Genomic DNA, 14,997 nt, shown 5'->3' on the forward strand with positions numbered 1-14,997 from the left:
GCATTGCACCGCACACCAGTAAGTACGGTATGCGATGGGCGCCGTGCTAGGAAACAAGTACCAGAAACTCTTGTTACATCAGAAAGAAGAAGTACTATCTATTGACAGGAAAACCTTACTCCATCCAAAACCTTTATCCTCAACATCAAAGAACATGGAACAGGACATCCTTCCATTTGTCACCAGGTTAAACACCTCAAGCACAGTATTACCAAGGGCGGCACTGGCTTTGTGGCCTATTATAAAAACAGACATAGATCTGCCCAGCATTAATAAAAAAAGACAGATGTTGTGCTACACAAAAGGACGTAGCATCATGGATTTCAAAGTACATAATGACATAACAGGGGTTGAGGCCCATATAAACGAGAGTGCCCACTTTCTCACCTACCCTTCGGGATGTTATAAATGTTTAAAATGCACAACATGCCAATATATGTTAACTGGCCTGTCGTTTACCCATCCTAATGACAATCGAGTCTTTCCCATCAAAACATGTGATATCATGTTTGTCCAATCATAGCATATACATCACCAAGTGCCCGTGCAACCTTCTCTATGCAGGCAAGACCATCAGACTGATGAGAGACCGGATTACCCTACAGTACATAGGTCGGCTATCAAGCAAGCACTAACTGGGAAGAATAATGATCAGCCAGTGGCTAAGCATTTTGTCCAGAACAACCACAAGTTATCAGATCTGAAAAATATTGCCCTTGACCATGTCCCCACATCCATTTGCAGATTTCAGGAGAGCGTTCAGGAAAAATGTTACCACTTGAAACAACTTGGATTCACCGCTTAGGAATGGTCAGTTAACAGGGTCTCAATGACCGCTTGCCCCAGTCAGTGTTCCTTTTAAAAATACTGGTTAAGGGCCATGGTATTTCAAGCATCCTCCATGGACCTCCCAATATGATTTGACCCATGTCTTGTTTCATATATTTTTTCTTGATCATTTTTTTTTCTACCCAACTTTGAAGTGTAGAATATTACCGCTTTTCATTCTGTCAGGACATTAAACCATAGACATAAATGACTCACAATTAGTACAGTAATGACTAGTGTACATACAACAGTCCTTTATTATATTTCCAAGCACACTGAACTTTTTAAAAATATCCATCATTGTGCAGGACATCTCCAATATTTAGGTTTTTCTAGTAAGCTGATAGAAATATACATGTCCATTAGTCCATTCTTTGGAACATTTTTCCCCATGCTTTTTGGCAATTGCAATTTATCGAATTCCCTATATGTAGCGAAGTGTCTCCATTAAAGGTCCAAAATAATATGTTCCACGATAACCTGACAATATGTTCCACGATAACCTTACTAAAGGAAATTTGTATAAAAATTGGTGTATTTGTAGCCAGAAATACACTTATTTTTGACATTTACTATCCCGAAAATACGGCAATTCGTATTCGTATTGATGTGCTATCAATACGAATACGATTTGCCGTATTTTCGGGATAGTAAATGTCAAAAATAAGTGTATTTCTGGATACAAATACACCTATTTTTTTACAATTTTCCTTTAGTAAATTTCCCCCTATAGGTTGCGGACCATGGACCATTTACAGACATAATTAGTATTAAGAACATGCACTTTACATTTATTTTCAACAGTCAATCTGCATGCCACTGATCCCCCTCCTGTATCACAGGATCCCTTTTTAACAACACCAATCTTCTTTAAGTTCACCGTTCTAAAACCCTCATACATATTTCTTTCACTCACATAACATAACATTGAGTCACTGTTTCCCTTTGTGTTAGAGATCATACATATTTGTTTTATACTTCTGCATTTCTGCAGTACTTTTGTAGCACTTTATAACCTGTCACTATTATTTTCCAGTGTACACTCTGAGCCTCCATGAGATGGCGCTGAAAAGGTATGAGACCAATGACAGCAGTCCCTTGTTACCTTGGTAACGAACATCTTGTGTTGTAACTATAACACACAGGATATTTAATGACGGCTTCCAGTTTTTGTCATTTCCGGTAGAGGGTGTCCTACTCGGCGCCACTCACACTTCACTTCTTATTTAAGGTAAGCACCTTTGTTATAATTTTGATTCACTGAATTACCTTGACAAAGGGGTGTGCCAGACCCGAAACGTTGGTTTACTTTTTGCTGAATACACGACTTTGAAATTTCCTCTGAGTGCCGTTGCCTGTTCTTCTATTTGCATCCATTGATTCCAAAGGTCACCGGGGTAAGTTATCCTCTAAGGGTGAGTGCTTTACTCGCAAAAGCCACTATTCAATCTTCAAATATAAATTCTACATAGATTTACGGTACATTTCTTTTCACCACCACCTAATTTCCAGATAATAAAAGTTACCTAAAGCCCTAATAACTCTATATTTAACAACAGAGAGCACATTATTTGATATATTAATGGCTCCTGTATATTATAAGAGCAGCGGCGTAGCTTTGTTTGGGGCGCCCCCCTGCCGTTAATGGGGGGTGGGCGCCCGCCCGTCCGGCCCCCCGTGCCTGCCCCCCGTGCCCCATGCTTACCTGTCCGCGCGTCCTGGCTCCCCTCCTGGCTTCAATAAATTCTATGCAGACGGACCACGATAAAATGGCTGCCCCCATACCGCAGACAGTTTCAGAGAACAGTCTGCTTTATGGGGCGGCCATTTTATCGTGGTCCGTCTCCATAGCATTGATTGAAGCCAAGAGGGGAGCCGGGACGCGCGGACAGGTAAGCATGCGGGGGATGGGGGGCGGGGGGATTACTATAGCACCGCAGCCCCCCCGGCGCCCCAATATGCACAGCGCCCCCCCCCCCGCGCAACCGCGGGGGCTGCGGTGCTATAGTTACGCCACTGTATAAGAGTTTAGAATATACAGAAAATATACAAAAGCTAATAAAATATATGTAAAAAAATCTATTACATACTTTTGCATTTTCCGTAGTACATGACCTCCAGGTCCGGCTGCCCACGACATTTGTTTGTGATTAGCTCACATTCATCCTGGTATGTGTTCCCATCTGAGCCACACACGGGAATATCGCTGTTGAGACCTGAACAGTCAGGGGCACATTCACACTGAGGCCTTCCCTCTTTCAGGAGGCATGTCTTACCAGCAGAACATTGTACCCCGTCACAGCTGTCTGGGGAGAAAGATTAACATGATTAAGTACAGCTAAATGGGTACTTATGTAGTAACTGGGCTGCCGATTTCTAAATCGGGTCGGATCGGGAGATCGCATCGCATCGCATGCGACCATGCGATTCGATGCGATGCGATGCGATGCGATGACCCGATTTTTCCATAGGAATCAATGTTAAAATGGACTGAGTCCATTTTAACATGGAATTCAATGGGAAAAATGGGTCCTTTTCATACCCCTACTATCCAAGTGGGCATGGAGTTGGATATAAACCTGTGGCGAGCGTAGCGAGCCACCGAGCCCGAAGCGTGGCGAGCGAAGCGAGCCCCGCGAGGGGACGAATACCGTCCCCTCGCGGGGCTCGCTTCGCTCGCCACGCTTCGGGCTCGGTGGCTCGCTACGCTCGCCACAGGTTTATATCCAACTCCATGCCCACTTGGATAGTAGGGGTATGAAAAGGACCCATTTTTCCATAGGAATCATTTTAACATTGATTCCTATGGAAAAATCGGGTCATCGCATCCGATATCGGATGCGATATCGGATGCGATGCGATGCGATATCGCATCGCATCGCATCTGATTGTATGCCTTAACTTAAGGCATACAATCAAAAAATCGGCAGCCCAGTTACTACATAAGTACCGCTAAATGATATCATACCTTTTCAAGCTCGATTGGCTCTGCTTTCCTAAAGAACCTGTAATCTGTTTAAATGTGAAGAAATAACTATAAATCTAAAAACACCACTATTTGTATTGCTGCATATAGCTGAGGTTTTGAGTCCTGGCGAATCTATCGACATGTGCCGGCGTTCGTTAGCCCCAGAAAGTGGCGCGCGTGCACGAGACGCTCACGCGGCCCATTCTGATGGAGCAAGAAAAAGAGGGGGTGGTCATCCGCACAGGATCCTCCTTGTTTTTTAGAGGAGATTCGGACCCCCCTGAATTTACAAAAAATTGTCGTCAGCCTTCAAAATCTTTTCTGTGGGAGGTGTGCAACCACTCGACATTTTGATGGAGCCAACCTCTCCCCTGCCGCTGCCCGCACCTCCACTAACCCTGCCCATCTCCCTGAAGCGGAGACGGGCAGGGTTTCCACCATCTGCCGCAGAGTGAAGAGGACACGTGTGCGTGTGAGATGTTCACTCGTCCCCATCAGATGCAGTGCCTCTCCACCAGCAATCGCCACCTCAGGGAATCTGGCGATTCCCTGGGCTGGCTGAGAGGCGCTACATCTGTATGTCTGTCAGCTGGAGAGCACAGCCCCATAGTCCAGGGTGTCTGGGGAATGATCATGCCTCAAGGGGGTGAGTTGCAGTGCTGTTGCTGCCATTTACAGTATACAGTATGCCCTTTTTGCTGATATTCATCCCCTTTGCATGTAATTGGATTAATCCCTTAGTGTAAGAGTGTTTTCCCAGGTATTGAGGGACCCCACTTTTTTAGCTACATCCATTGTATGCAAGGCATTACATACTGCAAAAGGAAGTTTCTATTCACCTGATTTGTGGACATGCAATAAAATAAGATGATTGATAAGTAAATATGAATAAATAGGCATAAAAGAAACAGGAATACAAATTCCCCCCCACAAATTCAAAAAAATTGCCCTGCACTCATCAATTATATTTACCACCTTCCTGGACAAAAGTATTTGGATGCCTGACTACTACACCAAGGACTGTAATTACATTATATTCAAATACATATATTTTAATATGGAGTTGTCCCCCCTTTTGTAGCTAAAACGGCTTCCGATCTTTTTGAAAGGCTTTACACAATAATGTTTCTGTGGGAATTTGTTCCATTCATTCTGTAGAGCATTTATGATATCAGGTATTGATGTTGGACGAGAAGGCCTGGCTCGCCATCTACATTCCAGTTTATCCCACAGGTGCTCAGCAGGGTTGAGGTCAGGGCTCTGTGTGGGCAAGTCAAGTTTTTCCACACCGAACTCATCAAACCATGTCTTTATAGTCCTTACTTGTGCACGGGAGCACAGTTATGTTGGAACATAAAAGGGCTTACCCCATACTATTGCCACAATGTTGGAAGTATAGCATTGTTCAAAATGTCTTGTTATGCTGAAGCATTAAGACTGGCCTTCACTGTAGATAATGGGCCTAGCCCAAACCCTGACGAACAGCCCCATACTGTTATCCCTCCTCCACCAAACTTCACAGTTGGCATAATGCAGACAGGTAGGTAACATTCTCCTGACATCTGCCAAACCCAGACTCACCCATCTGACTGCAAGAGAAGAACATAATTCCACTGCTTCACAGTGCACTGTTGGTGTGCTCTACACCAGTCCATTTCACACTTGGCATTGGACTTGATGATGTGATTCTTGTATGCAGCTGCTTTGCCACGGAAACCCATTCCATTAAGCTCCTGTCACACATTTACCGTGCTTACATTACTGCCAGTGGAATTTTGGAACTCTTTAGTACATTGTTAGGACTTTTATGTATTAAGCTTTAACAAGAGATAAATGCAAGGGTGATAAAGAGAGATAAATGTCCAGCCAATCAGCTCCTTACTGACTTTCTTCAAACACAGCCTGTATCATGGTAGTTAGCAGGTGATTGGCTGGACATTCATCTCTCTTTATCACCCTTGAATTTATCTCTTGTTAAGGCTTAATACTGGGGTAGCCAACCCTAGTCCTCGAGAGCTACCAACAGTGCATGTTTTGCAGGTCTCCTCACAGAATCACAAGTGAGCTAATTAGCTCCATCTGTATATCTTTTATAATGAGTCAGTGATTAATGAGTGCAGCTGTGCAGCAGCTAGGTTGTCTGGAAAATGTGAACTGTTGGTAGCTCTCGAGGGCTAGGGTTGGCTACCCTTGGCTTAATACATCTGCCCCCATGCGCCTTACAAGTCATTTACCCTGCTCTGTGGTTTTATGTGGTATTTTGCTTTGTGGCCAAGTTGCTGTTGCTCTGAAATACTTTCACTTTCTAATAATATCACATAGAGTTGACGGTGTGTGATATTTCACAAACCATCCTAATGCAAAGGTGACATCCTATCATAGTACCACACTTAAGGTCACTGAGCTCTTCAGAATGACCCATTTTGTATTACAAATGTTTGCAAATGAAGACTGCATGTATAGGTGCTTGATTATACACCTGTGGCAGTGGGTCTGATTGAAATACCTAAATTCAATAATTACCAGATGTAGCCAATATTTTTGGCAATATACTGTACTGTATAACCTTATGGGGACAACAAGCTTTAGTTGTAACTCACCTCTACAGGGCTGACACGTCACCAGTCCCAGGAAGCCTAAAAGACTGATCTTGTTCATGGGATCAGTATAGTTGGACCAGGCTGTATCTAGGTGTCCGTCTCCACAGCATTCATCCCATGTCACTGCAGTAAGCAACATTAAGCTGCAGGTGGAACTTGAACCCTGTATGAGCCAGCAGGTGCCACCTACAAACCAAAGAACAGACAGCAAACTTTATCTCACTTCTTATACAGTTTAACAACAGTAATAAAACTTTTCTTCCCTCAGTCATTTGGTATCAAATAAACTACCAAGAGCCTATGTCAGTGGTCCTTATTCTGGTTCACTCGCAAAGGCAAATTCCTCAATGGACAAAACCATGTGCACAGCAGGGGGGATGGGTTTAGCATGCGCAGCAAGAGTTAGATTTGGTTGGAGATTTACTTCAAAGTGAGATCTATATTGCAGTGTAAAAATAAAGCAGCCAGTATTTACCCTGCACAGAAACAAAATAACTCACCCAAATCTAATTATGCACATATTACATCTGCCCCACCTGCAGTGCACATGGTTTTGTCCATTGAAAAGGAATTTGCCTTTGTGAGTGAACTAGAATAAGGGCATGTGTGCCGTGACACCCTGGGGTGCCTTGGAGCAGTTGCAGGGGTGCCCTGTGTTGGTGGCCAAAGACCAATTCAAATTGTTGATGGTCAAGAGGCAAAACCAGGGCTTCCAATCTTAAAATATGTGGACAAACAGAAGCAAATCCTGTCCCTCACCACATAACTGAACCCTGCTCACTGCCGGGCTGTACACACTGGGTGGCTTTGAGCTGAAAGACATTCAAACTTGGTGTTTTGAGGGTCTTTCAGCTCAAAATCGCCCAGTGTGTATAGGCCTTAAGCCTTGGAAAGTGATAAAGTGGAGAATGATAAACTACCAACCACCGCATAATTGTGCGGAAAATAGAATGCAATTTTAATACTTATGTCCAACCATGTGACCAGCTGGTGTCTGTCTGTTGATCATCATGCTGTCATGATGATAAATCTACTTTTATTTGGGGGCCTGGAGCTGCAGCTTCATCCGCTCCATTGTAAACCTGGCCCTGCGTTGGGGTATAAGTAAAATTCAGAATGTTAACAATCTCCAACTTGTTTGGTTTAAATAAGGGATTTGCAAAATGTTGGTGGTGGCTGGCAATATGAGGAATGGGGGAATACACTGTAGATGTGTGGGCCAAATAAGTCTAATGCCTGTTGAGGATCTCTATACATTTTGTTCAACAGTAAAATGAGAGATTATTACCTTGACAGCCGTATCCTAATGCCTGAACATTATAATTAAGGGAAACTACCAATAAAAATCTGTTCATGCAGAGAGATTATGTAGAAAGCTTTTTGGGACTTGCTGATGCGGGGTAAGTCTACTGGAGGTCATTGCACCCAACCAGGCACCCCAGTCCAGCATAACTCACCCCCTGCAGCATAACAGTAATCATACAGCCCCCCCCCCCAGCATAACTCTAATACCATACCCCCTCCCTCTTACCATTCACCCCTAGATTGCATTTTAACCCTAACCACACACACACACACACACACTCTGCTGCCTATTATCTGGCCATGACCTTTCCCCACAAAGCCATGCTCTAAATTTTTGTTGCCCACCTTTGGCAAACAGTGTTCTTATTTTGAGTATGGGGGGGGGGGGGGGCATATATAGCATATATATTTATTACACAGACACATACATACACGCATATATACATATTTATTTATTTTATTGGAGCAGCCCATTAGGACTAACACTGGTCACATATACACACACTGTATAGCACAAATCTGGAAACCCACTACGGATATCAGCCCTAATTCTGGTTCTCTCACAAAGGCAAATTCCTTCTCAAACGGACAAAACCATGTGCACTGCAGCAGGGGCTGATGTAACATGTGCAGATAATTAGATTTGGGTGGGGTTTTACTTAAAAGTGATATCTATATTGCAGTGTAAAAATTAAGCAGCCAGTATTTTCCCTGCACAGAAACAAAATAACACCCAAATCTAATTCTCTCACAAGTTACATCTGCCCCCCCCCCCCCCGCAGTGCAAGTGAAGGGTCATCTTCTGACCACCTGAATCCCAAGGGCCGAAATCCCAATACCATCTCCCATGTGATTATACAGTATAATACCCTAAATAGCACTTTACACTATTGCCATCTGGCTGGACTAATATGAAACTTAAGGTGTCAAAATTGATACCATGTTTAGCCTCATCCGATCTCGATTTGAAACCTGATGCACTGCCCTGGAGCATTGGAATCGAAAGTAGAAATAGACTGTCCAGCGCAATCTATTTCTACTACGTCGAAAGGAGAGCAGCATGGCCCCCACCGTGCAGTCCATCCCTCCCTGCCAGTCAATGTCAGCACCCCCCGACAGCCGCCGATGTGGATTCGATATCGGCAGCCGCCAAATCGCACTGTACATACTATGTACACACTACTGTGTGTACTTACTATTAGACTCATTTAGCGACTATGTTATTCTAACGCCAGGTACACAATAGACGATTTGCTCCATGACAATAATTATAGCAAGTAGGATCTCCACCCTTATGCGCAGAAAAAAATGGCAGCCAATGGGGTTCCACTTAAGGATGTTTCTGAAAACCTCTAAACAATACAAACAATACAATGTATTAAATTAAGTGGTCCCTCCTTAGACGCAAAATCAACCGTGCATGGCCTCACATTATTTCTGCATTGCCACTTTATATATTTTATATATTGTTGATTTGGTGCCTAAGGAGGGACCACTTAATTTAAGAGAGAGAGAGAGAAATGAGAGAGAGAGAATCTGAGACTGAACAAATAAACGCTACTGACGTCTAGTATTGTATAAAAGCAATGCAGCTCCAGCCTTCCTCAGAGAAAGTCACGCAACTGATGTTTGTTAAAGGAGGTGGACAGTTCTGTTACAGGGGTTGTCCAGAATTCCCATTAATTCTTAATTGGGATCAGATCTAATGACTCAGGTCCTGACATACTGTGTGGATAAAATCAGTGTCACACTCAAGAAACTGCTGACTGAATACATAATCTCTGTGGATTCATCCTGGGAACCTAGCACCCCATCAGGGGCGAGAGCTGAACACATGAAACAAGTAAGACTTGCCATAGGAACAATTAATTTAATTTTACCTTACTTATGTTCTAAACATGTATATCTGCTTTTATGGTCCATACGCACTGGGCAATTTTGCCCAGCATGTATGGACAGCGATGATCATTGTCATCGCGTGAGGCAATGCCGCTCAGTGCATACACACGCTGTCAGTGGGGAGTGGACAGCTTTCCATAGTGCAGCGTTATGGAAAGCCATCCACAAAGCCGCTCATCTGCTGGTAATACTAGCAGATGTGCGGTGGCTGGCAACGATGATGCGGGAGCGCGCAGCAGCGATCACCGCTCATCGCTGCCCCGTACACACTGGGTGGCTTTCATGCTGAAAGCTGCTCAGTTGAGAAAACTGAGCGGCTTTCACATGAAAGTCACCCAGTGTGTATGGGCCTTAAGGGGTACATTTTCTAAGATGGTAGTTCTATTGAAGATGGCATGTTAACCATAGCAACCAATCAAATCTATTATCTTCTAGAAGGTTCTAACATCCCAGCTTCTATCTTAGTAAATTTACCCCTAAGTGATCCCCAAAATTTGGAGAACAAGCGCCAATGATTTATTACAACATTATGTTTTAGGCACCCACATCTGTCTACCAACTCTAATGACGACATTCAAAATTTTGCACCCCTACATACAGGTCTTTCCGCAAGCATTACCTGTGCTCTTTAAGTCTTTTCTTATTATAATAATTTGGGATTTCTATTTAATAGCAGAATAACTAAACATTTTAGAGGCCTGTTGAATAGCTGGATAAATAACATAAGGAGCTAGTGATAACTGGCTACATGGAAAGTAGTACTGTACATTGCAGAGAAACGGTAAAATTATTTAGTTGGGTTGAGCAATTTGTTATATTATCAGTTAAGTACATACTTATAGTTGATCTATAGAAATGTATAAATCATAAAACAATACAATAGGAAAAATTCTAATTGTATCTAAAATGCCCTACAGCAGTCTTTGCACAAGGAAAAATTAAGCAGATAAAAGGGTTTCCCCATAGAAACATGGGCCAAATGTAATAGGGTGAGAGTTTCAGAAAGTGAGAGATTTTGGGAGAGTTTTCCCATGATTTTTAAAGCAGCAATCAATTACATGGCAAAATTAACCTGGTTTTGCAGTGTAATTGATTGCTGCTTTAAAAAATCTCTCACTTTCTGAAACTCTCACCCTATTACATTTGGCCCAGTGTCTGCACATGGTACAACAGTAGTGCCGTCCTTTGCAAAGTATGCTCTTATTCACACACATGCTGCCTATGATCTCCCTGCACTCTTTTTTTTTGCCCAATTTGCTAACAAATTTTGCAGTCATCTGAGTCATAATTAATGTATATATATATATATATATATATATATATATATTTATTATTTACAGGGTTTGTATAAAAAGTAATGAGACCTATTTTTTTCTGACGCGACTGCATGCTCCAGGCGGGTTCGATGGAGGGGGAAGTCAGCTTCAATAGGCACAGTGCGTCAGTTGCCTACGAGCTTCCATGCGATTCGTATCATGGTTTTAGTGGACCCCTTTCCCTAGGCTCGGTTAAAGCTTAAAAATGCCATGTTCTATCAAACAGTGCTACGCCATTAAATTCTATGTGGGACTCCGAAAATCCGCTATGGAGAGGTTGTTTCATGACAATGCACCAAGCCATACAAGCTTCGTAGTCAATGACTACCTGGCCCGGCATTGCATCACAACGCTTCCTCAGTCCCCCTACAGTCCCGATCTGGCCCCGGCAGACTTTTTCCTGTTCCCCCGAATGAAGACAGCCCTCAAAGGACACTACCATGGTACCATAGCAGAGGTCAAAGTGGCTTCTACACGCTGCTTGAAGGACGTTCCGTAAAAGGACTTCCAGGATGCCTTCCAAGCTACGACAACTCGTTGGCAGAAGTGTGTTAATGCCCAAGGCTCTTATTTTGCAGAATTGTAATTGTTTGTAGCAATATATTCAATAAATATTTTTTCCCGAATTTGGTCTAATTACTTTTTATACAAAACCTGTATATATATATATATGCAGGTTGGGTATCCCTTATCCGAAATGCTCGGGACTACGAGTCATTTGGATAAGGGATTTTTCCAGAATTAGGAATATTTTTTTCCCCATACTTACCTGGTCCCCTGGTGGTGCCCCGACGTCCACGGTGTCACCCAGCATCCATGGCAGACTTCAGCATCCTCATCAGTAGCATCTCCGGAGATGCTGCTGAAGAGAGATCCTGAAGGCCACCGTGGACATCTGGGGAAGAGGTAAGTATGAAAATATTATTATTATTATTATTATATGCAGCCTAGGGCTCTGGCTAGGGGAAGAGACCACCTTTGATAGTTTCGCAGGGGATATATAATCCCGGTGTTCAAAATCACGACGGCCAAAACTCCCGACACCCATAGAGGGAGAATAAATTAGTGTACCCGCTGCGTGGCGAGTGCAGCGAGCCCGCAAGGGGGGACGATCCACAAGGGGAGGGGGGGCGATCCATGTCCCCCCCTTGTCGGGATTTAGGCGGTTGGGATTTTGAACGCCGGGATTCCGACCACCGGGATTTCGTATCAAACCCTTCCGCAGGTGGTAATACAGTTTTAAATCAGGAAAGAGAATCTCAGTGTTAAATCATTGCAACCTTTGCATTCATATGCTGGCATTGTATATAAACCACTGGCAATGGGCTTTTTTGTGGATTTCAGCTAAAACTGCATTTTTCATTTTGCATCGAATTCTCCTTTAGTTATGATGTTTTTGTGACAGATATTGAAAAGGTTTTGATAATGTGATTTCCCCATAGCATATGCTATGTAGCAACATGCAACACGATACATGGACACACTTTGTTTTTATGCTTCATGACACGTTTGAACATTTAATGAATTAGTACCTTCCTTTAAATTGACTATTGTTTACAAATGTTATTGATGACATAATAATATCAAAACATGACGATTATTTACGTTACTAGTTAATAATACCTAAAAAAAAATAGATACCTTCCTTTAAAGGCATTGTGAACCACCATATCATTTAGGTGCACAAGAGGGCTATAGGTTTTATCACTTCCTAATGAAACATAACCAGTGAACATAGGAGAACATGGCCAGTAGTTACCGCAGCTCTTAACCCGTTGAGTGCCACATTTGTCAAAATAGTTGTAAAAATTGCCAAGCAAACATTTTTATTCATCATAACGACCGGTAACTGTTTACCTTATAAAGGAAATAGATTTTTTTGCACAACATTTTTTTATTTGAATTTATTTAACAAATGTGGGCGACGCTGGCAATTTTAGTGGATGTTTTGAACATCTCTCACAGAGATGTTGGTCAGTCAAAGGGTTAATGTCATTGATAATCATCCATTTTCTAAAAAAAAAAAAAAAATGTACACATATATATGGAAAATAGACTGCAAGAAAACATCTGTTTTGTCTGTTAAATTATTGTAAAAAAAAAAAAAACATGGGCAGACTTTCCATTATCTCGCTACTGCCTACAATTAGCTGGCTGATACATCTCCCCCACAGTGACCATTTTCTATAACTATCACCAACTTATGGGAGGTAGTCCCTTAAAGCCAAAAAACGTAGCTTGCACCACGAAATTCCTAATTTAAAGAAATACATTTTTAATAATAATAGTATTCGATTTCATATTAAACACTGCATTAACAAATTAACAACCATCTTAAATAAATAAATATTGGTGTTGCCTTTGCTTTGGCTCCCATCTTGTGAATTTTTCAGAAATACAGAATTTACATATCTAAGAAACTTGGGTGAGACAGTAGCCCTTTATGCCACTGATTCTTGTCTACCTTACATATACAAGCTCATTCTTTGGAATCAGGTGCTGAAGTACTCTCTATACTGTATTTAAATGTAAGGGTGCCCAAATGTTCTAGGTTAAACTCAAGTCTCTTTAAATTAAATAATTTTAACTACAGTAGATTTAGTAGACTAAATATAATTTCCATACTAAATAATTTCCAATAAATACTACTAAATATATATATATATATATATATATATATATATATATATATATATATATATACATGTGTGTGTGGTGTGTGTGTGTAGCTCTAACACTGTAATGCGTTAGGAGTTTTTATCTGTAAGAAGTATTGAAATATTAACTGGATGCCATGAGAGAGGGCTCTTGCTCCTCGAAATGAGTGCAGGGGGTTCTGTCAGTGAATGAAGTAGGAGAAGGGAGAGGGTTCTAGTGTGACTCACCCGGCTGCATTGTGTCCCCTCCAGGGATAGGGTGGCATCGGGTAACAGTCAGGAGCAGGAGAGGGAGTACAAGGAATTGTAGCATTGTGGACTAACTTCACTGCTTCACTGTGTCCTAGGACCTCTTTGGATGTCTGGGAGCTGTCTGGGAGCTGTCTACCTGAGTGAGTGATGGAAGACTATGTGTCTGAGAGTACTGTCTGTTGCTGATGTCTGTTTTTTTCTCTATGTCTGAGGTCTGTGTCTCAAGTCTGTATATATCTTTGAGAATTGTGTGTTCAAAAATGTATCCCTGTTCCTCCCCTGTTTGTTTCTCACTTCTCTCCCTCTCTGTGCCTCTCTCCCTCTGTCTAGTCTGTCAGTATTCTCCCCCTTATTTGTGCCCCTATGTCTGTCCTGTGTCTAAGTGCTGTCTGTGTCTAAGAATTGTGTGTACAAATCTCTCTCTGCCCCCTCCTCTTCACTTCTTTATTTCCCCTTCTCTGTCCCCTCCTTTCCTTTCTCTCCCCTTTTTCTTTTAGGTTCCTACTTGCTGGGTGTCTGCTTTCTATATGTGTCTTCACGTTTTGTTTTAATATTTCTTCAACCTATCTATCTATCTATCTATCTATCTATCTATCTATCTATCTATCTATCTATCTATCTATCTATCTATCTACAGTATCTATCTATCCATTATATAGATATCTGTCTGCTCTCTGTCTGGATGCATTTGAATCTGTCTGTCTGGGAATGTTCCTATAGTCGAATATATGTCTGTCTGACTGTCTTAACCTTGACATGTGAGAACAGTGCTGTAACTTTATCTACTTTCCTGTTGTCTGTGGGTGTTTATATGAGTGTGCATATGTGTGTGCGTGTGTCTGCGTCTGTTGTCCGGCGTTCCAGTAAAATTCTTTACCCTCTGTCTGGATCTTGACTCGTAAACTCCAGGACTTGCACTGTGCGCAATGTCTTCTGTCTCACTCTCTTTTTGCCATGTGGAACCTGCTTTCCTGCCAAGGTCCGTATTGTGATGATATATGTGTGTACTTTTCGATTGATTTCCCATGCATTCATTTTGTGATTTTGGGAAATACTATTTATATGTGGAGTACCCAGCATGTCTTTTGTAGGATTAAAAAGTGTCTGTGTGTGTGTCTATTTCCAAAGGCTGCTGTCCGTCTTCCCGTCAATTACATATTTCTGTAAGATCT

The 14,997-nt window shown here is 42.1% G+C and overlaps 1 protein-coding gene across 2 annotated transcripts in view; it reads right to left on the reverse strand.

Moving 5' to 3' along the window:
* The window catches only part of FSTL3 (follistatin like 3), a 56,245-nt gene extending 41,459 nt beyond the window's left edge, over positions 1 to 14,786 (reverse strand). The window contains exons 1-3 of one of the 2 annotated variants that reach the window (XM_083181009.1): positions 14,703 to 14,786; positions 6,397 to 6,582; positions 2,919 to 3,134 (exon numbers count right to left, since the gene is read on the reverse strand). In XM_083181009.1, coding sequence (XP_083037135.1) covers positions 2,919 to 3,134; positions 6,397 to 6,535 — 355 coding nt within the window. In that variant the 5' untranslated portion in view covers positions 6,536 to 6,582; positions 14,703 to 14,786. The other variant, XM_083180999.1, reaches the window with a different exon arrangement.
* Between the last annotated feature and the right edge of the window lie 211 nt (positions 14,787 to 14,997).

This window comes from Crinia signifera, chromosome 1, assembly GCF_055691185.1.
Source record: "Crinia signifera chromosome 1, ASM5569118v1, whole genome shotgun sequence".
In the NCBI taxonomy this organism is placed as follows: domain Eukaryota; kingdom Metazoa; phylum Chordata; class Amphibia; order Anura; family Myobatrachidae; genus Crinia; species Crinia signifera.